This window comes from Borostomias antarcticus (genome assembly GCF_949987555.1).
Source record: "Borostomias antarcticus genome assembly, chromosome: 22".
NCBI classification, from domain to species: domain Eukaryota; kingdom Metazoa; phylum Chordata; class Actinopteri; order Stomiiformes; family Stomiidae; genus Borostomias; species Borostomias antarcticus.
In genome coordinates this window covers 15,819,809-15,847,351 of record NC_140255.1, presented here as the reverse complement: position 1 = coordinate 15,847,351, position 27,543 = coordinate 15,819,809, and the positions used below count along the sequence as shown (strand labels likewise).

The window sequence follows — 27,543 nt, the reverse complement described above, 5'->3', positions numbered from 1 at the left end:
AGGATCTTCACTGGTGGGGCAGGTGGGTAGTCCGGAGAAAGGTACACTATCCACGACCAGCTCTGACCCGAGGGGGCGGGGTCTCGCCATCATGCCGCAGACCCCATGGCAAATGGGCCTAGGATATAGACAATTAACTACCAGTGGAATGGTGGTGGAGCATCCATCGGGGACCCACTGTAGGTCCGCTAGTCTTGTGTTGTATTCCGCCGGAGGTCCGCCAACTCGTCCATCGGGGACCCGCTGTACAGTAGGTCCGCTAGCCTTGTGTTATCTGGGTTTATCCCTTAACTTTGTCCAGAAACAGAAGTTGAACCAATTGCAGCAAAATAGCTAACGTTACAGTAATCATCAGTGTAACTGCTTTAGCCACTGACCGCTACCATTACTGTTATGGAAGCTGCTGCTAGTTGTTGTGAGCTCATGAGCTAACTGGCTATGTCGCCCTTATTGTGCAGGATTAGCATTGGAACTGATGTGTCCAGGCGACAAGACCTATCTTAATTTATCAGACATTATTTCATGTAATTTCAATTCATAGCTATTTCAGTGGCATGACTAGCTTCCGTCCTACCAGTCCTGAACAGAAACAAGCCAGCCACGCACATAAGCCAGGCTTGACCTAGCCTGGTTCCGGTTTTCCCTCCCTTACTCAGTTGGTTGGTCTGGTAAATGCTGGCCCGCATCTCTCTGTTGGCACCACAACAGCTGGAGAAGGACACCTGAGGACACCACACACACACACACACACACCTAGGTAAAATGTGCACATGACACAGGAATAATGATGTTTGGTGAATTGCCATGAAATGAATCCTAATGTTTGTGTGTGTGTGTTTCTTTGTTTTTGTGTGTGTATGGGTATGCCCTCTCTCTCTCACCTCTGCTGGCTACAGATCTGGGTTCTGTTGGGTTCTTTGATGCAGACAGCTGTTGTCTGGCAGCTCTGACCCCCCCTCTGCAGAGATATCTCCGGTTCACAGACATCCTACTGCAGAGATATCTCCGGTTCACAGACATCCTACTGCAGAGATATCTCCGGTTCACAGACATCCTACTGCAGAGATATCTCCGGTTCACAGACATCCTACTGCAGAGATATCTCCGGTTCACAGACATCCTACTGCAGAGATATCTCCAGTTCACAGACATCCTACTGCAGAGATATCTCCAGTTTACAGACATCCGACTGTGTTATTTTAACACCGGCTGTGTTATTTTAATATAATAAAGAACACTACAATCAATAGAATCTGTGATGAGACATAAAATGTACAAATATTCAACTGCCATATAAATCTATCTATCCCTGCCCCCTCTCTCCTCCTATGAGATGTAGGCCTAGTATACTCCAATTAATGTTTGCCAAAAAATCAAATAGCTCATTTGATTAGGCTATGTCTAGAGCACTAATCAAGCAAGTAGGCTATGTCTAGCTACGTGACAGCCGGTCATTTCAAGGTATGTCAATACAGAAATAAATCAAAATAGCTCATTGTAGTCAGACATTGTTACAGACTCAACCTTATTTGCATTTTTATGAGACATGCTCTTTAAGTGGATAGCTGTGTATATTGCTTGTATTTCTTGCTTGGGGACACAACATTTATTCTTCATTTGTTGTTTGTTGCTACCTGTATCTTGGGGGCATATATCTATTTGTGCATTAGATTAGATTAGATACATAAAACGTTTGTTTTCTAACGCTTTGTGATTGGTGTAAAAACATCCGATCTTGACAACTTTATGATTCTTGATTGGCCAAGGAAGGCGGAAGTATGAGCGCACTGACAGCTCTCTGCGGCTTTCGCTTTCTGGAGCCCCGACTTTGCTTGTTTGCATAAAACGCACCTACAGCTGGACCACAAGGCCTTCAGAACATACATTCACAACTATATGAAAAACATGACTTAATGTATTTTATACGTAAGTAACTCCCGTTGCTACTTAGAACTGTTTGTGCGACGGACATTGTCATCTTACAACTGACGTCGTGCCTTTCTGACAGCTAGCTTGCTGTCAGAGAGTCGCTAGCTTAGCCACTGGCTAATAGCGAGATATGTAGCAGCAGTATCCTTTATCCTGGCAAACAGCTGGAGAGACATTTCAGATAAATGTTACCGACCACTTAAACGTAATCAAACTTGTTCTAGAGTGTGTGCTAGCTCAACGTTACACGATTGCTCGATATTGGCTACTGCACCAACGTTATAGCTAGCTAGCTAATGCTAGACGAGCAACTTGCTAGCTATAGCTAACGTCAGTTTGTTTGATTTGCAACTACTGCATCCTGATCCGTGAGAAGATTTGCATGTGGGTGCGTATCAACGTAAGCCTTGTAAGCTAAAACAGGCCGTCTGTGTGATTTGCTAGCCAGTTTGTTGCAGACTGGCTGCATGATTATAGGATCCGTGTGGGCTAGATTCCCTTTCACCCCATAGCGACCAGCAGTCGTCCTAAATGATAGGATTTGTTTCCATTCCAGCTGAGCCCAGTGAGACTTCTCATCCTGATGCTGGAAGTATGCAGTCCTTACCTAGACGAGACGCCGGGGTTTGGCATCAAACACGAAGTCTGCTCTACAAGAATTTACTGATCAAATGGAGGACCAAGCAACAGAGCTTGCAGGTAGGTGCAGATTTGAAGATGCTGATTTGAAGATCCTGAAAACTGGATTGATCTCTTAGGCTTTTCTCATAGGTAAACAGTGGCTTGATTCTAATATAATGGGGCTACGTGCACAGAGGTGTGCACACATTTGTGCTCGTAGCGTTTTCATTTAATGGGGCTACGTGCACAGATCTGTGCACACATCTGTGCACGTAGCCCCATTATATGAGAATCAAACCACTGTTTACCTATGAGAAAGGCCTAAGAGCAGAATAACTTTCAGTGTCCTATGCAACAGACCTGTAAGTGGGAGAGAGCTAGAGCTAGATGAGATGGAGGCTAGACGATTTATAGCAGCTAGTTGAGCTGTGTTCTCTAGATGATGAACTTGCAGGTTCTCCAACTGTAGTTGTCAGACCTTTTGTCAGACAATTTCAAGTACCTCATAGTAGCTGAGGTATGTTTGATTTGACCTCTCAGTTGGTCCTTACAGGCCTGACCCCTGGGCTTCATTGCACTGTCCTAAGTTAAATCAAGCACACCCCAAAAGAGTTTATTGACTGAGGTCTTGTAATTATTAGGCCAGCACACGTCTCTGTCATCAGCAGGTCATGTACCAGCACCTGCAGGAGCAGTAGCCACCGGGCCAAGCCTAGTGCAGCTGGAGGATCTAGTACGGCTGGTTAGAGGTGGCTGTAGCTCAGGTCCAATGATCGTAGGGTCGGCGGTTCCAATCCCGGCTCCTCCTGTCCACATTTTGAAGTGTCCTTGGGCAAGGCACTGAACCCCAAATTGCTCCCAATGAGCAGGCTAGCACCTTGCATGACATCTGCCGCTATTGGTGTGTGAATGTGTGTGTGAATGGGTGAATGAGAGGCCTTCATTGTAAAGTGCGTTGGATAAAAGCGCTTTATAAGTGCTGTCCATTTACCATTTATTATGGGACCTGTTCATCCATGGCGGCCATTTAATTCAACCAACCTCCAGTTGGTCTTTCTTCTTCATTCATCATTGTGGCTTTCATACACATGATTAATTATTGCCTTTTATTAGCATATAATATAAGTTTATGTTATTTAGCTCTAGTGTGTGTGAATTAGTAATTGAATGGGCCTTAACAATGACTCCATGAGGGCTATTACAGGAAGCTACGGTGGCCCCTGAAGTACAAAACACTGCTGTCACGGTCACATATCTGTTTCTGGAGCTGGGGAGCACCAGTCTCATAGCTTTGGCCTTTTATCCCACCCACACGTGCTTGTAAACTTGTGATCAGTGATGATATGACTCCCTCCTGCTTGGCAACGCAGCTCAACACCCAGTCCCCATTCCTCTTGATTTGGAATTGAATAAATGAAACATCTCTTAAAGCCTCTGGATACTTGGCTTGAAATAGTAAAAATGCATATATGATATCAAATGTTAGTGTCTCTTTAAGCATCCACAAACATCTGAGTTAAAATAAACAAATAATTCATTTTAATCGATCACTGAATGGTGAGTTCCAAAATGCTTTTCTATCCATTAGTAGAATTAGTTAGCCACAGCTAGTTCTAACCATACTAGCTAGCGCTAACATTATTAGGATGCTAAGCAGCTACAAAGCACTGAGTTGGCAAGCTAACAATGTTAGATTTCTTTAGAAAAAGGTGAGGTTAACAATAAACGTGGAACATTTACTTAAACTTTATCATTAGCAAGTAACTTAATGATCGATCTCTAGGCTCTGGGCATCGGGGGGAGGGTGAAGTGGAGGGAGAGAGGGTACTGCTCCAGCTACAAGACATAGCCGTTGTGCAAAACCCATGGCTTTCTGGCAGAATTTAATGAATGAGGGCAGCATATGAAGCTATGTTTCCGGACTGCTCCACCACGGCTCACCAAAAATGCGGTCCACTGTTTCTCTAAATCCAACACAGTTGGAAAACTAAAGAATGACTTGTTGTCATCTCACCGATGAGCACCCAGGGACAGCACAAACAATCATGATGGTGCACAGGGTGGGGAGATGGAGGATAGATAAAAATAGATACCGGTAGATGGATAGATAAAAATAGACAAAGATACTAGGCTGGATCAAATATGTTAGCTAACTGCAAATTTGCTGTCGACGAGGCAGATTTAGCGGGGAGGTAGGACTTACTAATGTGCATTTTTTAATGATTGGATCTCGGATATAATGACGTCACATTAAACGAATTAAACAACGCCCATTTCAAACCCACTGTCAGGAATATTATAACAACCTAAATGAGAATATTTCGAATTTTGATAGAAATTAATTGCTAATACTTTTACATGTTGTTTATTACTGAATGTACATAATACACTAAATTACATAGTTAGAAGACTTTTGTGGATTTGAGTTTCCAGAGGCTTTAAGGCATAACCCCCTCCCCCTCTTTCCCTCCCTGTAAGGCCATGCATGTTTCATTTGGATTCAAGTTGCATTGATGCATTTTTAACGGGTCTCTCTGTTTCATCTCCTCTTCCCGAGGGTAGTGTTGGTGGGCCTCCTGGAGTTGGTGTTGCGTTCCTATAGTGTAGGACCTCCGGATTTGGAGCCCGGGACGACACACCGCAGTTAAATGCGGTCCAGGAACAAAATGCAAAAACCCCACTTTCGCCCCATCTTTGTAGTTCTAGCCAAGTTAGCCATTGTTAGCAATACCAGTTTATGACAACAAATTATGCTGTTTTGTGCATACAAACTTTGTAGACACATTGTCCACTGATAGACATTGGACCAGGGTTATAATAGTTTTGCTTTTTTCATTACTTTTTATTTTTATATCGTTTTAACTTTTTGTGTTCAATTTCAGTTTAGTTTTAATTAGTTTTTAAAGCAGATTTGCTAGTTTATTTTTTATTTTTTGATAATGCTTAGTTTTAGTTTAGTTTTTATTAGTTTCAGTATTATTATTATTTATTATTTTCTGCGCTAGCCTCGTGACACTCCTTCGGCTCAAATTTATGTGTTTCAATTTTCTCCCTGCTCAAGGTTGTGTTGTCACATCAGGCATGTGTAGAGTAGCTCTGGTCGTTTGTCACGGTCCCTGGCGATGGGGAGTCCTTGAACTAATGCAGTGGCCTACGAGATCATCAGTTGTTGGAGAGCTTTGACGTTGTTTAGGACTTTGTCAATGCTGTTATTCAGTCTTAATTCTTTCCATGTTTGAAGAACTCTTCCCCGTCAAAGTCAGGTTCATTTGTCGCGTACTACATTATACAGGTACAACGAGTAGTGAAATGGGGCGGCTGTAGCTGAGGTGGTAGAGCGGGTCTTCCAATGATCGGGGGGTCGGCCGTTCGATTCAAGGCTCCTCCTAACAGCTTGAAGTGTCCTTGGGCAAAGACACTGAATCCCAAATTGCTCCCGATGAGCAGGCTAGCACCTTGCATGGCAGCTGCAGCCATTGGCGTGTGTATGTGTGTAAATGGGTGAATGAGAGGCCGTCATTGTAAAGCACTTTGGATAAAAGCGCTATATAAGTGCAGTCCATTTACCATTTACCAAATGTTCTTGCGTGTTCTTGTCCCGACCCGTCCAGGAGTTGATCCTGCCCCTGCTGCTCCTGGGCCTGCTGATCCTGATCAGCACCCTCAACCCCCACGTCTACTACGGGGGCATCGGCACCATGGAGCTGGAGAGGGAGGAGCCTCACTTCCTCAAGGGCCTAGGATACACCCCTATCACCAACATCACCAATCACATCATGGATGAGGTGGCTCGGGAGATGCGTGAGTCTCCTATGCACCCCGGGGACAGCAGCCCCATGGACACCTCGTGACTTTTTACACTGAACAGCAGATCTGAAACCGTTGGATTATAAGATGAGGAGGACAATGGGCCTCATTCACCAATATCTAACCTTCGTAAATTCATTCCTAAGAAAGGTTCTAAGAAGAGCCTCAGTATGATTCATGATGTGTTCATTCATATTGATGAATCCCATTTGTTTCGTAAATTGAAAGTGTGTGCCAGATCTCCCGAATTAGCATAGGTAAAGGAAACGCCCCACCAGCCCCGAATCAGAGCATGAGACTGAAGGGTTGTGCCCACATGTCAGACCGGCCATCCGCACAGTTGAATCGCTAGATTTTCGGTGGCGCAACTGGCTAAGGCAGTGTTGTGTGAGGTGCATTGGCAAGTCAGAGGACCCAAGATTGAATCCAGCTTGATCAGCGTTTTTTTCCCTCCTATCCCCAAATAAGATAGGAAATGTAATGGGTCCTCTGCTCCAAAATGTAGTGGGTTCTAAGTTGGCCCATGCTACTGTACACCCCTCCACCGAGTTTCATGAAAATCAATCTTGTAGTTTTTGCATAATCCTGCTAAGAAACAAACAAACGAAAAACAAACACAAACACATGCCACCGAAAACACCTCACGCCCTCAGCTGTCGCTGGGGTGGAGGTAATGAGAAAACATAGGTGAATGCCAGAATCTTTGTGGAAACTGCATAAGTGGAGTTTAAGAAGAAGTTTCTTCGTAAGAATGGTTGGTGAATGAGGCCCAATGTTACTTAGCATCATCCATCAGGGGTTAAGGCTGGCTAGCACAGGCCCTAGAGTACCAATCCAATTATTTACATTTTACACAAGTTACCTATCATAGAACAGTTTTCTCTGAGCCTTTCTCTGGGTGTTGTGATCACAGACCTGCAGGACCCTCCAGATATGTTCTCCAGCGAGGAGGACCTGGAGAACGCTAGTCTGTACGAGCCCTCGGGCTACGTGGGGGTGGTCTTCATGGACAGCTCGGCCACCTCCTATAGGCTACGCTTCCCGTACAACAAGCTGCCCCTGCCCAGCGACTACACCGAGTCTGTTGGTAAGAGAGTCTGCATCCGGCACTGAGCGGCCTGGTGTAAAACTAGCCAGCTGTCTAGAATTCCCTGGAGGAAAATAAGTACTTCATTTATTGTCAGCCTTGCTCACAAGGTGGTGATAAACGCATAATGAAAAGGGTCCGTTTTCATAGTGGGTATAGAGTTAGGATATTGTCAGACAGAGCTGAACTATAATGGCTGCATTCCATATGGAGGCCATCTCTGTGTTTTTCCTAACCTCATACAGTATGACCATCCTGACCTAGCGAGCTCACATTCAGTATCACTCCGCAGATCAGTCTGGCCTTCCCCCTATCTACAACAATTATTGTGGGTGGGGGTACCTGCCATAAGCCAATCAGCGTAATAAAACATTTGCCAAATCCAGTCAGAAGAACGCTGAAAACGTCTTTTCCTCCAAGAAACTCTGCATATTATTGTTCTTGTTTAATTGTTGTTATTGAGACTATTTCCGCAATACTGCACTTATGTCGCTGTTTATTCTACTAACGTTAATGTTATTGCTCGTTCATTCGGGAGACTGTTTTGCCACGGGAACCACTCAGGGGCTACGTTCTACTGGGAGGCACAACAGAAGTCAAAACAGTCCCTGATTAGCCAGGTCAAAATGTAATTGTGTGAATAAGCGTTGGAGATAGTCCAGTCCAGGCTGATCAGCGGAGGCAAACTGAGAGTGAGTTGGCAAGATCAGGATGGTCTCACAAGGCATGTTTTTCCCTCCCACAGCCAACTGTTTTGCCACCTCAGTGAACTGCCGGGCAGCTAATTACTGGTACTCTGGCTTTATCCGCCTCCAGTCTCTCATCGACGCTGCCATCATACAGGTGAGAACTGGAAGGGACAAAAATCACCGGAGGAGAATAACTCCGGCACAGACCCACTCCACCTACTGAAGACTGGATAGATTTATCATTGCACCATGTCTACTGTGCAACAAAGAAATTGGGCTGTTATTGTTGAGTTTATGTGTTATTACTGACACCTGACACATAATAATCGCTCATTGAGGACTTGGTTGAAGTTATACAAGTTAAAGCTTAGTCTCATTAGTTCTGTGTGTATGTATATAGGAGGATACAGTTTATATATATACATACGTATATATATAATAAATAAAGTAATATATATAATTTTTAAACCTTTATTTAACCAGGTAAGAAAACTCATTGAGATTTAATATCTCATTTTCAAGAGAGACCTGGCTCATTCATACCCACTGAATGAGTGCTGGTGCTGGTGTTGACGTGTGTTTCCTGACGTGTGTTTGCTGTGGCCAGATGCGGACCAAACGCTCGGTGTGGAGTGAGATGGACATGCGTGTGGTGATGATGGGCCAGCCGGGCTCTGTGGAGGTCCAGAAGTTCCCCCACGCACTAATCTCCATCTACCTGGTCCTGGCCTTCACGCCCTTCGTCACCTTCCTCATTGTCAACGTGGCGGCCGAGAAGGAGCAGCGGCTCAAAGACACCATGAGCATGATGGGGCTCTACGACTCTGCTTTCTGGTGAGGACAGCTAAGGGTTCACTCTCACTGTACCACTCTGCCTTCTAGTGAGGACAGCTAAGGGTTCACTCTCTCTGTACGACTCCGCCTTCTGGTGACGACAGCTAAAGACATCTAAGGGTTCACTCTCTCCGTATGACTCTGTCTTCTGGTGACGACAGCTAAGGGTTCACTCTCTCTGTACGACTCCGCCTTCTGGTGACGACAGCTAAAGACATCTAAGGGTTCACTCTCTCCGTATGACTGTCTTCTGCTGATGTCCGCTAAGGGTCCACTCTCTCCTTTACTTTCCATATTACTTTTCTATTTTCTATGTGACCATCCACTGAAATCACACAAGTAACACTGTTTGGGTTCGAAGCGATCACTGGGAAATACAGTCCAACAAGTACGAAATATGTTGAAGTCCATGGCGCTAGATAACTTAGCTAGCTAGAATAGCCTAAGCTAGCCAGCACTCGTTAACGTTAGTTAAGTCACCATGTTCCACAACAGCCTTTCGGTGGTGAGCTAGATGACATTAGCATTCAGTTTTGTTGATAGCTAGTGTGCCTGCCTAACGATGCAGGAGGCACCGTTGCAGTTAGGGATAGGGTTCTTCCCATGTTTCGTCGCGTCCATGAGTGTCCTGAATTTTGCATTGTATGCAACACACCTGCAGTTACCCTACAGGTGTTGCCAAAAATAACTAGCTGGGAAGTTAGAGATTACCACATTAATATGGACTTTCAAAATTGAGAACACTATCTGTACATGGGCAAGCGTAGACTGTGTTTGTAGTCAAGACTGCAGTGTCAGCATCAATAAATTCAATCTTTTGACAGATCAGGGGGGAAAAGGAGGACATTGGGGAATTTAACAGGAGGAAATCGGGGTATCTAAGCGGTCAGGGGAGAGCGTAGACTTTTCCAGCAGCCTTAAACTGCTAGCCTCAGCAGGAGATAACTCAACTTTTGACAGATCAGTTTCCTATGGCTACATCTAGTGGTCACATCTGATATTACTCTTGAGCAGATCTCTGTTGCAACATTTTGGTGCTGTGGTTGTCTAAAACAATTTATACCATATGATGATTATGATTACAATATTATGAGATGATTAAAATGCAGGGGAGCTAAATCAAATTAAATCACAACAGCGGGCTCAAAACTCACCTCTTCAAGAAATACTACCCTTTCTCTTAAGCACCTATTGTATTTATGTTTTGCAATCTTACAAATCTTACAAAAGTGTCTGCTGAATGACTGTAATGTAATGACTTAGTATTTTGTGTGTGTGTTGGTCAACAGGCTGTCGTGGGGACTGCTCTACGCTGCTTTGGTCACCACCATGTCCGTCCTGATGTCCGTCATCGCCACGTACACCGCCCTCTTTCCCAACAGCGACTTCCTGGTCGTCTTCCTCCTCATCTTCCTGTATGGCATCTCCTCCGTGAGTAGTTTAACTCTTAACCAGGGGTGACATTTATATATATATCTATATAAGCCTTTAACTTCTAATTTAAAACTGAGAAAGAAGTAACCCAGGATTACCCAGTTCGACTTTTTTGAGAGTTGAGCTTTTACTAAGTAAAAGTAAAAGTAGTAAAATAATATATAATAAATAAGTAAAAGTTCTTGTTGGAAAAACATGGATGCATCCTAATCAGAGTAGGAATAGCATGTGCATCTTTTGCATAGATTTAGGTCTGATTTGGAATTCATGTTGGTTTCTGAATAAAATTTTGCACACAAAAAAAGTTGTATCCGATTAATCGAAAAAATAATCGAGAGATTTCTGATTTGTATCTATTTTTAAGACAGGGACAAGGTGCAATAGACATCAACCCTATAAAATGGGGAGAGATACACTGTACAAGGTTATAGCTTAACGGCTAATTTCCACCCGCAGTCCCTTTTATTACAGATTAATCTATTATGAAAATAGTCACACAAAAAAACAGCCCTAATCCGAGCCTTCTATAACCTTGGCCGTTTAGCTGCATTTGGGGGGCTGAGTGTATCTTGTTGTGACAGGATATATTAAAGCCAGTCCCGTCCTCCTTACTCCCCTCCTCAGATCTTCTTTTCCTTCATGCTGACTCCGCTGTTTAAGAAGCCCAAGTTTGCCAGCACGGTGGGCTCCATGCTGACTGTGGTGTTCGGCTGCCTGTCCCTGTTCACCGTCCTGATGAGGGACTTCCCCCAGCCGCTGGTCTGGCTGCTGTGTCTGCTCTCTCCCAGCGCCTTCTCCATCGGCATCGCACAGGTCAACTACATTACATTACATTAAAGTCATATAGCACACGCTTTTATCCAAAGTGACTATCAGTGCTTACAGACGTCTTTTAACATGATCACATCAAGTTATATTACACATTATTACATTACAGTCTAGGGCTGGGTATCGATTAGAATTTCAAGAATCGATTCAATTCCGATTCACAAGGTTCAGAATCGATTATCACAATTCGATTCAATATCGATTCGGTTAGTGTTACTAAAACCTGTTTTTTTTTTTGTTTTTTTTTTGCTGTAACCTTAATTACATGACTGCCAAGTTATGCAACACATCAATACTAGGGCTGGGTATCGATACTGATTTCCAAAAATGAATGAATGAATGAATCATTGAATGAATTAATGAACTATTCATTCCTTCATTCATTCATTTAATAAAAGATCGATTTTGGGATTCATGAATCGATTCTGAATCAGTTGTGTGTGTGTGTGTGTCTGTGTGTGTCTAGGTGGTGTACCTGGAGGCCCAGGGGGACGGAGCAGTGTTCACCACCCTGACCGACGGCCCCCATCCTCTGTACGCGCCCATGGTCATGCTGGTCCTGGACTGCATCCTCTACCTGCTGCTGGCCCTCTACCTGGACCAGGTGCTGCCAGGTAAGGATACACACACACACATACACACGCACGCATACACACACACAAGCACACACACACCTACGCACACACACACCTACGCACACACACACACACACACACACACACATATACAGGTACAGTACATGCACACACACGCTTACACACATCTACACACACACACACACAGTCTCGGTAGCCCTTTGTTATCCCTGATCCAGGTGAGTTTGGCATGAGGCGGTCCCTGGTCTACTTCCTGAAGCCATCCTATTGGTCCAAGCGCAGTAAGCGCTACGTGGAGGTGAGCTCCGTGTACGAGGGTGAGGTGAACGGCGCCCTGGGAGCAGACGAGTCTGTGGAACCTGTCTCTCCTGAGTTCCGGGGAAAAGAAGCTATCCGGTAAGCGACCCCCATCATACCGGCTACAGTCAGCTCAACATAGACTGATCTATGGGAAACTATCCTCTTACATCTGTGTCAGTTCTAATTATGCATATGCAGGAAATTATGTAATACAAAGGTTTTTTGTAATGTCTGTCCTTACATTCGGACAATGGACAATTTGATCAGCATACACAGTTAGAAACCAGGCCCCCGTTATTGACGTTTGAAGACAAAAATACCGGCTTTTAGAGTTTCCAGAGGAAGTTGATGTGAACCCGATATAGCAGAGTGACCTGCCTGGTGCACAGCCAGCCGACACCGCTCCATTAATTAGGGCCCGGAGCAGATAGCCTCCTGACACCATCCTGATCTCGCCAGCTCACTTTCAGTTTTGCTCCACAGATCAGCCTGGACTTCCCCCTATCTCCAATGATTATTCTCTGATTACGTTTTGACTGGGCCCGTCAGGGACTGCTCTGACTTCTGTCCTGCCTCCCAGTAGAACGTAGTCCTTGAGTGGTTCTCGTGGCAAAACGTTAACGTTAGTAGAATAAACACAGCCATAAGTGCAGTTATTGCAGAAATAGACTCAATAATAACAATTAAACAAGAGCAAGAGTAGGCAATGCACAGTTTCTCAGAGGAAAAGACATCTTCGCTGTTCTTCCGACTGGATTTGGCAAACGTTTTGTCACGCTGTTTGGAAGGAGTTAGTCTGTCAAGGCAAGTACTCCCGCCCACAATAATTGTCCGAGAGAGGGGGAAGGCCAGGCTGATCTGCGGAGAGAAACCGAATGTGAGCTCACTAGGTCGGTCAGGATGGTCTCATGGAGCTGCAGAGCAGCAAGGCCGGGCCGTCACCAGAGATGTGGCGTTGACGCTCTCTGACGGTCCGTCTCCGTGTGTCCCCCCTCTCCTCCGGCAGCATCAGAAACATCCGCAAGGTGTACAAGGAGAAGGACAGCATGGTGGAAGCTCTGAGAGGTGAGACCTTTTCCCTCCATCAAACCCTTCCCAACGCCTTACGTTGACATCTGAAATATCACTCTTCAAGATGAGGAGTCATGATGATAAAATACTAGAATTGACTTGGCTTATGTTGGTCTTTCGATGTTTTTAGTTTAGTTTATTTGAAAATATAAAAATTAAAACCACAAATGATTACATCCATAGCTTAAAAAGACATTGCCAAGGATAACGCAATAAAGTCTCAAGACTTATTTCCATTGTGGTGCTTCGATGTTTGATGTTGATGGCTAAATGCTCTTGTTGTACCGTCCCCCCTTCCCCCAGGTTTGACCTTTGACATCTACGAGGGCCAGATCACCGCCCTGCTGGGCCACAGCGGCGCCGGCAAGTCCACCCTCATGAACATCCTGTGCGGCATCTGCCCGCCCAGTGACGGCTCGGCCGCCATCTACGGCACGCCAGTGGCTGAGATCGCCGAGGGGGCGGAGATGAAGCAGCTGGTCGGTGTCTGCCCGCAGTTCAACATCATCTTCGACGTACTGACGGTGGAGGAGCACCTGAGGATCTTCGCCGCCATCAAGGGCATCCCGCCCGGGGAGATCGACAGCGAGGTGTGTGTGGTTCTCACAGGACATGGGGGGGCGGGGGGGCGGCTCCTCATGGAGGTCGTTTCGGGATCCGGAACAGTAAAGGAAACGGAAGCACCCGCCGCACACTGTCTTCACTTGCTCAATGGAATCCGCTTAATAGATGTTACCGAAATTATTCTAATCATTCAATAATGAGTAGTTGAAATGCTGAGGTTCACCTTTGTAAGTCCAAAGCTAGTTACTTTTATTCCAACAGTTAAGAGTTTGCAAAGTCGGGCACTCTGGTAGGAGACAAGTTCCGACAAGAGCCATGATCAAATTCAAACACAGCATTATATCCACTGTGGGCATAACCCATACATGGATATGTAAAACTCCACTAACCAATTATATGAGAGGGTCACCAGACAGTAGGGCAGTTCTACAGGTCAACAGCTGACCTGTATGTGAAGACCCAAGGCTATGGTTTATGGCCTTGGTAAACAGCTGCTAGGCCATAGAAGAGTCGTAAAAATGGGCAACCCCCTTCCTTACTAACACTGGCTAAGCAGCAGAGGAGTTCACACAAGGAGAGGAAGACTGTTCATGTAAAAATGTTCTCACAAACCCACATGCACATAAGTTCTGGTTACACTGGTATCAGACATGAAATGATAAAGATAGATTTAAGTTTCACTATTACATACACACAACACTTCGGTCAGGTATGCAAGTGAAGACAGTGCAGGTGCTTCTGTTTCCTTCATTATATGTACTCCGCCTACGCACCTGTTACACAGACTAGGGCTGTAACGATTATGAATTTTGCTTAACGATTAATTGTCAGAAAAATAATTGCGATTATTACAATTAATAATTGTAATTATAATTGTCAGAGTTGTTGACCTAGGCGGCCGCCTACTTCGCCTATGCCACGGGCCAGCCCTGGCACTGATGCTCATGTCCGCATGATTTGAGTGAGAGTGTGTGTGTTTGTGAGAGAGAGAGAGAAGGACAGACAGAGAGGGAGGGAGTGAGTGAGGGTGGGTGGGTGGGTTCCTGGTTCTGACTCATTTTTACCAGATAATGTAGGCCTAATAACACAAGTACTCAGCCTATGAAGTAAACTTGTGGTTTAAAACCACACCTCTTTAATATCATGAATGTTAACAACATTTACGTAGAACATATATCCTCCTCAATAAAAAAAAGCATTGAAAAACTAAGATGAAATTAAATTTGGAGTATACAAATAGCACATGAAGTGGACAATGCATCAGTGCTTCTTTACTTTAATACAGTGTCTCTTGTCATTAGTTGCTATGAACGTATTGGAGAAGTGCCAACAAGTTGAAGAATTCCATTGAACTATTGAGTTTTGTGGTTAACAGTGTGGCTTGTTGACATGCTTTCCTGTATGATGCATGTCTATTAGGTAACCAAAGTGCTGAAAGATCTGGACCTGGAGAAGATCATGGACGCCCAGGCCAAGAACCTGAGTGGAGGCCAGAAGAGGAAGCTTTCCGTGGGCATAGCCATCCTGGGAGACCCCAAGGTAGCTGGATCTGTTCTCACTGGCGTTTAACATGATGACAAAAACCCTTTCAGTTGTTGATGGTTTGCCTCTTGTACGTGGGCGCGTGTGTCAGATCCTCCTCCTGGACGAGCCCACGGCCGGTATGGACCCCTGCTCCAGACACCAGGTGTGGTCCCTGCTCAAGAGCCGCAGAGCAGGCAGGGTCACCGTGCTCAGCACGCACTACATGGACGAGGCAGACATACTGGCTGGTACACGCACACGCATACATACAAGCATACACACGCATACACGCACGCACACACACGCACACACACACGCGCACACACACACACACACACACACACAAATGTACACACCATTCATTTTTATCCAGTTAGAACCCTACCATGAAGCATACACTTATCATTCATCGTAACCGACTAGAACCCTACCATGATACACACAATTTTCATTCATGCTCACAGACTAGAGCCCTACACTACCATGCAGTCTAGCTGTATCAGGGTATTTAAACTAGAGCACTACCATGCAGTCTGGCTGTATCAGGGTATTTAAACTAGAGCACTACCATGCAGTCTAGCTGTATCAGGGTATTTAAACTAGAGCACTACCATGCAGTCTGGCTGTATCAGGGTATTTAAACTAGAGCACTACCATGCAGTCTAGCTGTATCAGGGTATTTAAACTAGAGCACTACCATGCAGTCTGGCTGTATCAGGGTATTTAAACTAGAGCACTACCATGCAGTCTAGCTGTATCAGGGTATTTAAACTAGAGCACTACCATGCAGTCTGGCTGTATCAGGGTATTTAAACTAGAGCACTACCATGCAGTCTAGCTGTATCAGGGTATTTAAACTAGAGCACTACCATGCAGTCTGGCTGTATCAGGGGGTATTTCATGAGCTTCACTGCCCTGATGGAGGAACTGTCTCTCTTCTCCCCCCAGACCGCAAAGCTGTGATCTCCCAGGGCCAGCTCAAGTGTGTGGGCTCATCCCTGTACCTCAAGACCAAGTGTGGAGTGGGATACCACCTCAGGCAAGTTGACCTCACGATGCCTCTCCATTTTGCGATGTCACAGTTGAAAACCTAATGGACTGAGGTATAGATTTTGATAAGAGGAAAAATCTGAGAAGGAAACTCGATAGTCCCGATATCTTTAAGATGATACTTTCTCATTCTCTGGTGTAGAATGTCAGTGAACGGAGGTTGTGAAGTAGATGGGGTTACGTCATTGGTCAAGCAGCACGTCGCCAAGGCTCAGCTGTCACGGCAACAAGAGGCAGAGCTGACGTTCACGCTTCCTTTCGAAAGCCGGGACACTTTCGCAGGTCAGAGCACAATTACTGTTGATGACTTTAATGAATGCAACTTCTAATGTAATGAGGAGACTTAAAGCAATACATAGCGTTTTCTCCGTTTTTCTCGGAACTGTGCCCCCACAGGCTCTGCGAGTAAGTGCACTGTCGTACTGTCGTAACATTATCAGATTGTCTTTTTCTTTTTCTGGCTTCCTCCGTGATTTTTCGCTTCAGTTTTCTCACCTCCGCCATGATATCATTGAGCTAAAAAACGCATGATATCCATAGACGCCGGAATAGTTAGCTACTACTGTGTTATTTAAACACAACGTTGCGCATGCGCACCTCGACTGAATGCTGCGTCCCGGGGCACAAGTTTTAAAATGTAATAAATGTCAATGCATTCTTTTTCTGAGTAGACTGTTTGGACGATTCAGTTTACTTTTAGTAAATCTAATTAGAGAATTAGCACCAGACATGTTTGTAAAGGTCCAAATATCGCGATGTATTGCTTTATGTAGAGTAGTTGTCGAGTAGTGAAACTCACTCCCCTAGTATAAAGGATGTTCTAACGGCCCTGCCGAGGGGGATGTCTCTCTTGGCATAGTTGTTAGCACATCCGACTTATGAGCGCAACACACAGCGAAATCTGTCTGTCACACTAACTCACCATGTTCCAGTCATGTTTGAATAATACCATGCCTCTCTCTCTCAGGTCTGTTCTCTGAGCTAGACTGCAGACCAGACCTGGGCGTGATCAACTATGGGGTCTCCATGACAACGCTGGAGGATGTATTCTTGCGTCTGGAGGCAGAGTCTGAGGTGGACCAGGCTGGTGAGTCTGGGGCGGGGTGGGGCAGCAAGCAACCTCCTGTCTCTAATGTAACATTCGCACGCAACGTCCTGTCTCTAACTCAACCTTTGCACGCAACTTCCTTTCTCCAACTCAACCTTCGCACGCAACTTCCTGTCTCTAACACTTCCCTCGCACACAACTTCCTGTCTCACCACCCTCGCCCCGACTTCATTCAATGAAAATGTCAATGTTTGCTATAGGAACACATCAATAACATTCTCTCTCTCTCTCTCTGTCTCTCTCTCTCTCCCCCAAGACTACAGTGTGTTCAACCAAGAGCAGGTGGAGGACGAGGGGGACGCGTCCTCTCTGGACGACACTGACCAGCGCCTACTGACCTTCTCGGACAGCCGCGTCGACGCCATGTCCGGCCATGCCCTGTGGAGGCAGCAGTTCAGCGCCGTGGCCTGGCTGCACTTGCTCAACATGCAGAGGGAGAGGAAGGCCTTCATCTACACGTAAGACTGGGGGGCGGAGGAGTCTGGTCTGGGGGGGATGGAGGACTCTGGTCTGGGGGGGATGGAGGACTCTGGTCTGGGGGGGATGGAGGACTCTGGTCTGGGAGGGATGGAGGACTGGTCTGGGAGGGATGGAGGACTCTGGTCTGGGGGGGATGGAGGACTCTGGTCTGGGGGGGATGGAGGACTCTGGTCTGGGAGGGATGGAGGACTCTGGTCTGGGGGGGGATGGAGGACTCTGGTCTGGGAGGGGATGGAGGACTCTGGTCTGGGGGGGATGGAGGACTCTGGTCTGGGAGGGATGGAGGACTCTGGTCTGGGAGGGATGGAGGACTCTGGTCTGGGAGGGATGGAGGACTCTGGTCTGGGAGGGATGGAGGACTCTGGTCTGGGAGGGATGGAGGACTCTGGTCTGGGGGGGATGGAGGACTCTGGTCTGGGGGGGGTGGAGGACTGGTCTGGGAGGGATGGAGGACTCTGGTCTGGGGGGGATGGAGGACTCTGGTCTGGGGGGGATGGAGGACTCTGGTCTGGGAGGGATGGAGGACTCTGGTCTGGGGGGGGATGGAGGACTCTGGTCTGGGAGGGGATGGAGGACTCTGGTCTGGGGGGGATGGAGGACTCTGGTCTGGGAGGGATGGAGGACTCTGGTCTGGGAGGGATGGAGGACTCTGGTCTGGGAGGGATGGAGGACTCTGGTCTGGGAGGGATGGAGGACTCTGGTCTGGGAGGGATGGAGGACTCTGGTCTGGGGGGGATGGAGGACTCTGGTCTGGGGGGGATGGAGCACTCTGGTCTGGGGGGGATGGAGGACTCTGGTCTGGGAGGGATGGAGCACTCTGGTCTGGGGGGGATGGAGGACTCTGGTCTGGGGGGGATGGAGGACTCTGGTCTGGGGGGGGATGGAGGACTCTGGTCTGGGGGGGATGGAGGACTCTGGTCTGGGGGGGGTGGAGGACTCTGGTCTGGGGGGGGATGGAGGACTCTGGTCTGGGAGGGATGGAGGACTCTGGTCTGGGGGGGATGGAGGACTCTGGTCTGGGGGGGATGGAGGACTCTGGTCTGGGGGGGATGGAGGACTCTGGTCTGGGAGGGATGGAGGAGTCTGGTCTGTGAGGGGATGGAGGACTCTGGTCTGGGGGGGATGGAGGACTCTGGTCTGGGGGGGATGGAGGAGTCTGGTCTGGGGGGGATGGAGGACTCTGGTCTGGGGGGGATGGAGGACTCTGGTCTGGGGGGGGATGGAGGAGTCTGGTCTGGGAGGGATGGAGGACTCTGGTCTGGGGGGGATGGAGGACTCTGGTCTGGGGGGGGATGGAGGAGTCTGGTCTGGGAGGGATGGAGGACTCTGGTCTGGGGGGGATGGAGGACTCTGGTCTGGGGGGGGATGGAGGACTCTGGTCTGGGGGGGGTGGAGGACTCTGGTCTGGGAGGGATGGCGGACTCTGGTCTGGGAGGTGGAGCACTGTGGTCTGGGGGGCTTTCGGTGATCTTTCACTGCTTCCACCTGCACACATACGCAGGCAAGCAACACGATTATTTTAACTGCTTCTCAGGCCCACAGGCCTCTATCAATTCCATACAGCAAAAACACAATTGTTACAAATACATTTGTATCCCCAGTCTTCTTCACTTGCAAAGTTAGCTAGGCTGCAATTTATATATTAGATCTGCATTAAAGCCCAACCCAATTGAAGATCTGATTCAGATCAGTGTTGAGGGTCCTCCTCTGGAGACATTCGATGTCTCAGGTCTCAGTGAAGAGATGGATACAAAAGGGACAGAGCCAGGAGACTAGGGCTGCTCGATTATGGCAAAAATCATAATCACGATTATTTTGATTGATATTGAGATCACGATTATTTAACACGATTATTCATTGAATTCTTTTTTTTAATCAAAAGTTAACATTTTCTTAACAAATTTTCTTAACAAATCAAATTATTGACTTTGATAACAATTAATTTATTAAATGTTGACAGTGGCTTTTCTTTTTAACAATGTTCTTTGGATTAGATACATTTCTCCCATGGGAGACAAATAGTGAACCTTGACCTTGATAAATAAATTAATAAAAGTGCCAAAACTGATAAATAAAGAAGCTTCAAAGCACCGGCACCACCACAGAAGAAGACTACCTCGGAAAAATAATTTCACTAGGACAGAACGCGTCTAAATAAGGTATTTAATGGTAGCGCTGAGGCTTCAAAACCCAGCATTTGTTAAAATAGACCCTTTTGCTTAGGTGAGTGACGTTTCATGTTTATCTGACACTTGTAAATATGAGCGCCTCTCCTAAATAGGCCGACACCGATTTATTTTGACGGCAAAGTGAATGGACCGGCAAAGGACTGTTGTCTGCATGAGCGAGCGGAATGTGACAACGGGACTGAGAAGGGCTGCTTTGAGGGGCAGCTACGACTGCGTAGCAAATTTTACACACCGTGTCAACTTGGTCCAAATCTGTCTCCGCGAACCCATAGTGTTTCCACACCACTGACATTGTTTTAGCTCTCTTGTCCACCTCTCGTTCTGCTGCCATAATCTTCTTCTTGTCGTGTTTTGTTCGAGAGGAGCATGCGTGCGCTTTGCTTGACAACTCGTCTCGCTTTGAACTAAAGTGTCAAGCGCAGTATAGCTCTGCAGTGTAGGGTGCGCTTGATTTGTGAATCGAGCAGCCCTACAGGAGACCACATTAAATCCTGGCCCTGGGATATTGCAAAACGCCCCAGTGGTGACCTACCATGCATTTTTAAGGCTACTTTCACCGTTTTATGTTACTTGTAAACCATAATGTCATTTTAGGTTCATCTTTAGCTATAAAAACACTGCTCTTTTGTTCTACAGAGAATACTGAAGGTGTACTCCCCAACAGGTGTTGAATCAACCCTCTGAACAGGAGTATAATATGGTGTGGCCTTGAATTTTTCCCCAGTGTATTTTTTTCTGGCTGAATCAATCCAGATTCTCCACTTTCCTCCCCCCGTCGCAGGTTGGTGTTGTTCCTGGTGTTCCTGTCCGCGGTGCTGGTGCTCTCCCTGGTCACGGGGAACATCCAGATCCACTCCCCCGACCGCCAATTCCTGCCCATCTACCTTCTGAAGCGCCACCAGTCCCCCAGGAAGTACGTCAGCAGCCTGCTGGTCCAGAACTCCTCAGGTCGGGACCACGAAGATGAACCATCCTGATTTAGAGCTCACTGTTTCTCTCGCAAATCAGACTGGATGCTCTCCATAGAGATCCGTTTGTGCCAGATCATAAAATGATCTCGCCAATCAGCGTTGCTTCTAAAGAATTTGAAATACAAGCAGCTATGCTGGGCGGGTTTAGGTATGACGACAGCAAGGAGCATAAGTTGGCCGTGATAGACAGGTGGATTAATCCAATCACCTGCCAAGGATTTTTGAAAGTGCCTGCACATTTCTCTTCTATGACACACAGACATTCATATCCCCCTCCCTCCAATTATAGATAATTAGAATCAATAAAACCCTACAGGATTCATACTTTGCGGCAAATTTGATGTCAGAACACCAACGGACACCAATTACACCCTCTGTGAGCTTCTTGTCTTTGAAATCGAGAGTTTAGCATGTTTTTGAATGATTTTTCAAGATGCCCATCTACATCCATTGTATGACCAAAACGGTGGTAGAGTGATTATCAGACTTTCTCAAAAGTGCAAGTTTTGTCAACGTTTTGATCTGAACCATTGTATATGATCATAAGTAACCTAAAAACTGGGCTAAACATTTTCCCTTTACTACTCCTTTAACCCTGTGTAGAATAGGGCTCCGGAGAGGATGAGAATAGCCTGAGCAGTGTTTTGTGTGTGCACAGAACATCCATGTGCAGAACCTAAATCTGTTACGCACTCTTGTCTTTTTTACCACAGGCTCCGATATCTCTGACTTCATCCACAATCTGGAGTCTCAGGACATCAAGGTGGAGATGATGAAGAAGATGGACTACATGGCCGCAGCTCCACACAGCGCCGCCTTCAATGTGACGGGATCCAACAAGGTCAGTACACTCTCCTACACTCTTAATATACTCTCCTTTACTCTTAATACACTCTCCTACACTCTTAATACACTCTCCTACCCTCTTAATACACTCTCCTACACTCTTAATATACTCTCCTTTACTCTTAATACACTCTCCTACCCTCTTAATACACTCTCCTACCCTCTTAATACACTCTCCTACACTCTTAATATACTCTCCTTTACTCTTAATACACTCTCCTACACTCTTAATACACTCTCCTACCCTCTTAATACACTCTCCTACACTCTTAAAGGAGAAGGCTCTTTTTCGACAACCTGGACCTTATTTACGGCATATTATAAGATGTTTGACTCACCACGATAACTTTGGTGTAATTCGGAGGCCTGTTGAAGAAATTTAAAATCCAGCGCGAGCCAAGTATATCCATGTAATGGCGGCAAACGGGGCACCGAGAATGCAGCTTCTAAAAAATGTATTTTCTGCCGCAAAACGGTTGTTTTCATCAATCCATTTTTATGAATCGCTAGTTGTGCTTCCATAGAGCGAGCGCTTGTTGTGGTTTTCACATGCCTCTGTAATATCATGTCATCTTCTATATCCTCAAAATCTGATAAATATTCGGCCATATTGCACACAATATTCCAGGCACCAACAAGCTGATCGTAGAGAATGTGAAAACGAATGTCAAAGTTAACTTAAAACCAACACAGTACCAAAAAACAACAACAACAGCACACATCCAAACAATCACAATTAACAGACAGCAGCACAAAGAAAGCAGCACACATCAAAACATTTCAACACAGTTAACAGACAGCAGCATAGATTTCCCACACACACTCTACTTACAGTACATACAGTTACATCATCGGGCAATACAGTAAAAGACAATAGAACAACAACAGCAGCAGCAAGGTACTCCTTCCCCTGGCAGTACCATGTCATGTAGACAGGGGGCGCTGAAGCCGCTCTAAGCCCCTCTCCTCCATGCGGTGCTCAGGGTTTCAGATACAGCGTGGCGTTCAACGGCACCACGGTCCACTCTCTGCCAATGGCCATCAACGTCCTGAGCAACGCCATCCTGCGGAGCCTCAACGGCTCCGGACAGATCCGCACCTGGACCAAACCCTTCGACTATGTGAGTGTTCGAGAGTATCGTGAAGAACTTGGATAAGGATAAAGATCTGAGTTGTTCTTAGATCTTACGAGAGACAATTTGTGATGTTTTGCCACTTCTGTTAAGTAGCAAAGTAACAAGGGTTGTTCTGATTAACAGCAATGACATAATGACATCAAAATGTTTACTGTTCAGGTTTACCCTCTGTGTGTCTCTTCAGCAAATCCCAGACTCCACGTCCTACGCCCTGGTCTACATCGAGGCCATCATACTGGGCATGCTGGCCGCTGGCATGCCTGCTTACTTTGCCATGGACCATACCCGGGATCGAGAGGTGAGTCTGGAGACACTGGGTGTCCTCCCCCAGAAGTTTTGTAAAAAAACAAACAAAAAAAAACTGCAATTCTACATACTCTGCCATACATATTTTATTATTTTGATCACATGAATTGGAAAAAGAATCATTCACCTGAGGTACTGTGTTAAAGGAGTAGTAAAGGGAAAATGCATGTTTAGCCCTGTTTTAAGGTTACTTATGATCATATACAATGGTTCAGATCAAAACGTTGACAAAACTAGCACTTTTGAGAAAGTCTGATAATTGCTCTACCACCGTTTTGGTCATAGATTGGATGTGGGTGGGCACCGTGAAAAATCATTCAAAAAGTAGGTTAAAGACAAGAAACTCTTTGAGTTTTGATCTGAACCATTGTATATGATCATAAGTAACCTTAAAACAGGGCTAAACATGCATTTTCCCTTTACTACTCCTTTAAGAATGAGCGAATGGTTCACCTGAGGTCCTGTTAACCGTGAGAGCCAGGCATGCGCCCCGAGTCATAGATCCACCCAAGGCTTAAACCACTGAGTTGAATATAAACAGTATGTAGACCTTAGAAATCGTATTGATGATAAACATTATACAATAAAAAATATAAAAAACTTATAAAAGAACCAGACATGCAAGGAAATGTGCAGTCACATCAAAGGTCAACTAAACCTCTACCTTCAGAACATGTCTGACCTGATGATTTCATGGACTGGCTGACCTGCTGTGTCGTCTGTGTCCTCAGATCAAGTGTCGGTCAACGCTGCGCATCTCTGGCCTGGTGCCATCGGCGTACTGGTGTGGCCAGGCGGCCGTGGACGTGCCCCTGTACTACCTCATACTCTGCTGCATGACTAGCGTCCTCTTCGCCTTCCACACCGACAACCTGCTCACCACCAGCAACCTCACCTCTGTGGTTGGTGACACGCTTACTGTACACACGCATATACACACACACACACACACACACACATGCGCACACACACACACACACACACACATACTTACACACACACATGCGCTCACGCACGCACACACACACACACACACACATATATGCACACGGCACACACACACACACACACACATACACACACACACACACGCACATACACACACACACACACACACACACACATGCTTACACACACACACATGCGCTCACGCACACACACACACACATATGCACACGGCACACACACACATACACACACACATACACACACACACACACACACACACACACACACACACACACACACAGGCGATCTGCTCATCTCCAGCAATCTGGCCTCTGTGGTGGGTCACACACACACACACCTCAAGCAACCTCACCTCCATGGGTGGTAACACACACACACTTAGAAGCATCCATGCACACGCAGTGCACACACATGCATGCACAGATTCAAGCACACAAAAAGATACACACACATTCACTTACTCACATTCACTCAAACATACCTTAACTCAATGTGGTCAGTCTCTCAGAAACGCACACACACGCACACACAGACAGACAACCAAAATGGATGCCGGTGAACTAACTCCCCCCTGCCTCCCTCCTCTCCCAGGTCCTGTGTCTGGTTGGCTTCGGGCCCGCCATGATCCTCTTCACCTACGTGGTCTCCTTCATGTTCACCCGTGTCCAGAGCAACAGAGACTTCTTCTCTGTGGTCTGCATGATGGTGAGAGGAACCCTACTCAACGTCCTAACACACTGTGATCTGAGTCCTACCCTACCGTGATCTGAGTCCTAACCTACCGTGATCTGAGTCCTAACCTACCGTGATCTGAGTCCTAACCTACCGTGATCTGAGTCCTAACCTACCGTGATCTGAGTCCTAACCTACCGTGATCTGAGTCCTAACCTACCGTGATCTGAGTCCTAACCTACCGTGATCTGAGTCCTAACCTACCGTGATCTGAGTCCTAACCTACCGTGATCTGAGTCCTAACCTACCGTGATCTGAGTCCTAACCTACCGTGATCTGAGTCCTAACCTACCGTGATCCGAGTCCTAACCTACCGTGATCCGAGTCCTAACCTACCGTGATCCGAGTCCTAACCTACCGTGATCCGAGTCCTAACCTACCGTGATCCGAGTCCTAACCTACCGTGATCCGAGTCCTAACCTACCATGATCTGAGTCCTAACCTAACATGATCCGAGTCCTAACCTACCGTGATCTGAGTGTGTGTGTGACGTGGGCTGGAGTCAGAGGGAGACACGAGCGGGGAGAGAGCTCTAGCAGAGAGCTGATATTAGGACATCTTTAGATAATATTTTTCTGATTGTATAGCATTCTGCTTCCTTAATGTTGTTAAATGTGTGTGTGTGTGTGTGTGTGTGTGTGTGTGTGTCATGTCCCAGATGTGTGTGGTGTCTGCCTCCATTGTCCAGCTGTTCTTTGTGAACTTCAGCGCGGGCCTAACGCGGGTGTTACACAACAGCCTGTGCTTCTTCAACCCCCTCTACCCACTCATGGGCTGCCTCAACTGCATCACCCAGGTACAGTTGGAGCGTAACCCGTGTGTGTGTGTGCGCGCGCTTGCGTGTGTGCATGCGTGTTCGTCCTCATGTTTGTCAAATATAATATATATTATAATACTCATCTATGTCATGGTCCACATGTAGGCTACCTTCCTGCCGCCCCCCTATGAAGAGGATTTCCTGTGGAAGAACCTGCTCATCGCCGTCGTAGCAGTAAGTATGTCACACGGTGTGTTGTGAAGAGTGAGATGTTGAGAGATGTTGTTGTGTTCTTGGAAGTGTAGTGTGGATAGTCTTGTGTCCAGCCCTATCTGCAGTGATGAGTAATGTGGATGGTGTTGAGGTGTAATGATGGTGTTGAGGTGTAATGATGGTGTTGAGGTGTAATGTGGATGGTGTTGAGGTGTAATGATGGTGTTGAGGTGTAATGATGGTGTTGAGGTGTATGATGGTGTTGAGGTGTAATGATGGTGTTGAGGTGTAATGTGGATGGTGTTGAGGTGTAATGATGGTGTTGAGGTGTATTGTGGATGGTGTTGAGGTGTAATGGTGGTGTTGAGGTGTAATGTGGATGGTGTTGAGGTGTAATGGTGGTGTTGAGGTGTAATGTGGATGGTGTTGAGGTGTAATGATGGTGTTGAGGTGTATTGTGGATGGTGTTGAGGTGTAATGATGGTGTTGAGGTGTAATGGTGGTGTTGAGGTGTAATGTGGATGGTGTTGAGGTGTAATGTGGATGGTGTTGAGGTGTAATGGTGGTGTTGAGGTGTAATGTGGATGGTGTTGAGGTGTAATGGTGGTGTTGAGGTGTAATGTGGATGGTGTTGAGGTGTAATGATGGTGTTGAGGTGTAATGGTGGTGTTGAGGTGTAATGTGGATGGTGTTGAGGTGTAATGATGGTGTTGAGGTGTAATGGTGGTGTTGAGGTGTAATGATGGTGTTGAGGTGTAATGATGGTGTTGAGGTGTAATGATGGTGTTGAGGTGTAATGGTGGTGTTGAGGTGTAATGGTGGTGTTGAGGTGTAATGGTGGTGTTGAGGTGTAATGGTGGTGTTGAGGTGTAATGATGGTGTTGAGGTGTAATGTGGATGGTGTTGAGGTGTAATGATGGTGTTGACGTGTATTGTGGATGGTGTTGAGGTGTAATGATGGTGTTGACGTGTATTGTGGATGGTGTTGAGGTGTAATGGTGGTGTTGAGGTGTAATGTGGATGGTGTTGAGGTGTAATGGTGGTGTTGTGTTCAGCCCTATCTGCAGTGCATCCTGCTGCTCTTCATGCTTCGCTACCTGGAGATCCGCTATGGGGGCCGGACCATGAAGAGCGACCAGTTCTGCAGGTGAGAGACCGTGGCGCGGAGCCTTAGTGTAAACCCATGATCTGTATTGCTGGGGCTGTTGTCTTGTTGTTTACAATGGGTCGGTCACCCTTCATGCTCTAGAGACGAGGGCTGTGTTCTAAGAGCTTTTGAGCGCTATAGTGCCATGGGCTCTAGGCTTTTCTTTCAGTTGAAAAAAGTTGAACGTTTTGGGCTAGGGCACAGGCTAATTAAAATGTCCTGTAAAAGGCTGTTCTGACGACAGTCGGTTTTTGGCAAGACCACAGAGACAGTGAACGCAGAGACAGCGAATGTTAGCACAAGCTAACATTAGCTAGCTATCTTAACTTAACTAGTTAATCAGTACTCCTGTCTG

At 46.4% G+C, this 27,543-nt stretch overlaps 1 protein-coding gene across 1 annotated transcript in view; it reads left to right on the top strand.

Annotated features, from left to right (window-relative positions):
* Positions 1-1,816: 1,816 nt before the first annotated feature.
* abca5 (ATP-binding cassette, sub-family A (ABC1), member 5) overlaps positions 1,817-27,543 on the top strand; it is a 33,643-nt gene continuing 7,916 nt past the window's right edge. The window contains exons 1-27 of the mRNA XM_084455952.1: positions 1,817-1,926; positions 2,486-2,628; positions 6,162-6,351; positions 7,271-7,444; positions 8,190-8,287; positions 8,741-8,967; positions 10,257-10,398; positions 11,026-11,214; positions 11,696-11,843; positions 12,044-12,221; positions 13,132-13,190; positions 13,500-13,786; positions 15,180-15,299; positions 15,394-15,532; positions 16,233-16,323; positions 16,477-16,616; positions 17,302-17,421; positions 17,699-17,900; positions 20,893-21,059; positions 21,796-21,923; positions 22,912-23,049; positions 23,249-23,362; positions 24,102-24,272; positions 24,931-25,044; positions 25,730-25,867; positions 25,994-26,062; positions 27,097-27,188. Coding sequence (XP_084312078.1) covers positions 1,914-1,926; positions 2,486-2,628; positions 6,162-6,351; positions 7,271-7,444; positions 8,190-8,287; positions 8,741-8,967; positions 10,257-10,398; positions 11,026-11,214; positions 11,696-11,843; positions 12,044-12,221; positions 13,132-13,190; positions 13,500-13,786; positions 15,180-15,299; positions 15,394-15,532; positions 16,233-16,323; positions 16,477-16,616; positions 17,302-17,421; positions 17,699-17,900; positions 20,893-21,059; positions 21,796-21,923; positions 22,912-23,049; positions 23,249-23,362; positions 24,102-24,272; positions 24,931-25,044; positions 25,730-25,867; positions 25,994-26,062; positions 27,097-27,188 — 3,791 coding nt within the window. The 5' untranslated portion in view covers positions 1,817-1,913. The remainder of the gene's footprint in view (positions 1,927-2,485; positions 2,629-6,161; positions 6,352-7,270; positions 7,445-8,189; positions 8,288-8,740; positions 8,968-10,256; positions 10,399-11,025; positions 11,215-11,695; positions 11,844-12,043; positions 12,222-13,131; positions 13,191-13,499; positions 13,787-15,179; positions 15,300-15,393; positions 15,533-16,232; positions 16,324-16,476; positions 16,617-17,301; positions 17,422-17,698; positions 17,901-20,892; positions 21,060-21,795; positions 21,924-22,911; positions 23,050-23,248; positions 23,363-24,101; positions 24,273-24,930; positions 25,045-25,729; positions 25,868-25,993; positions 26,063-27,096; positions 27,189-27,543) is intronic.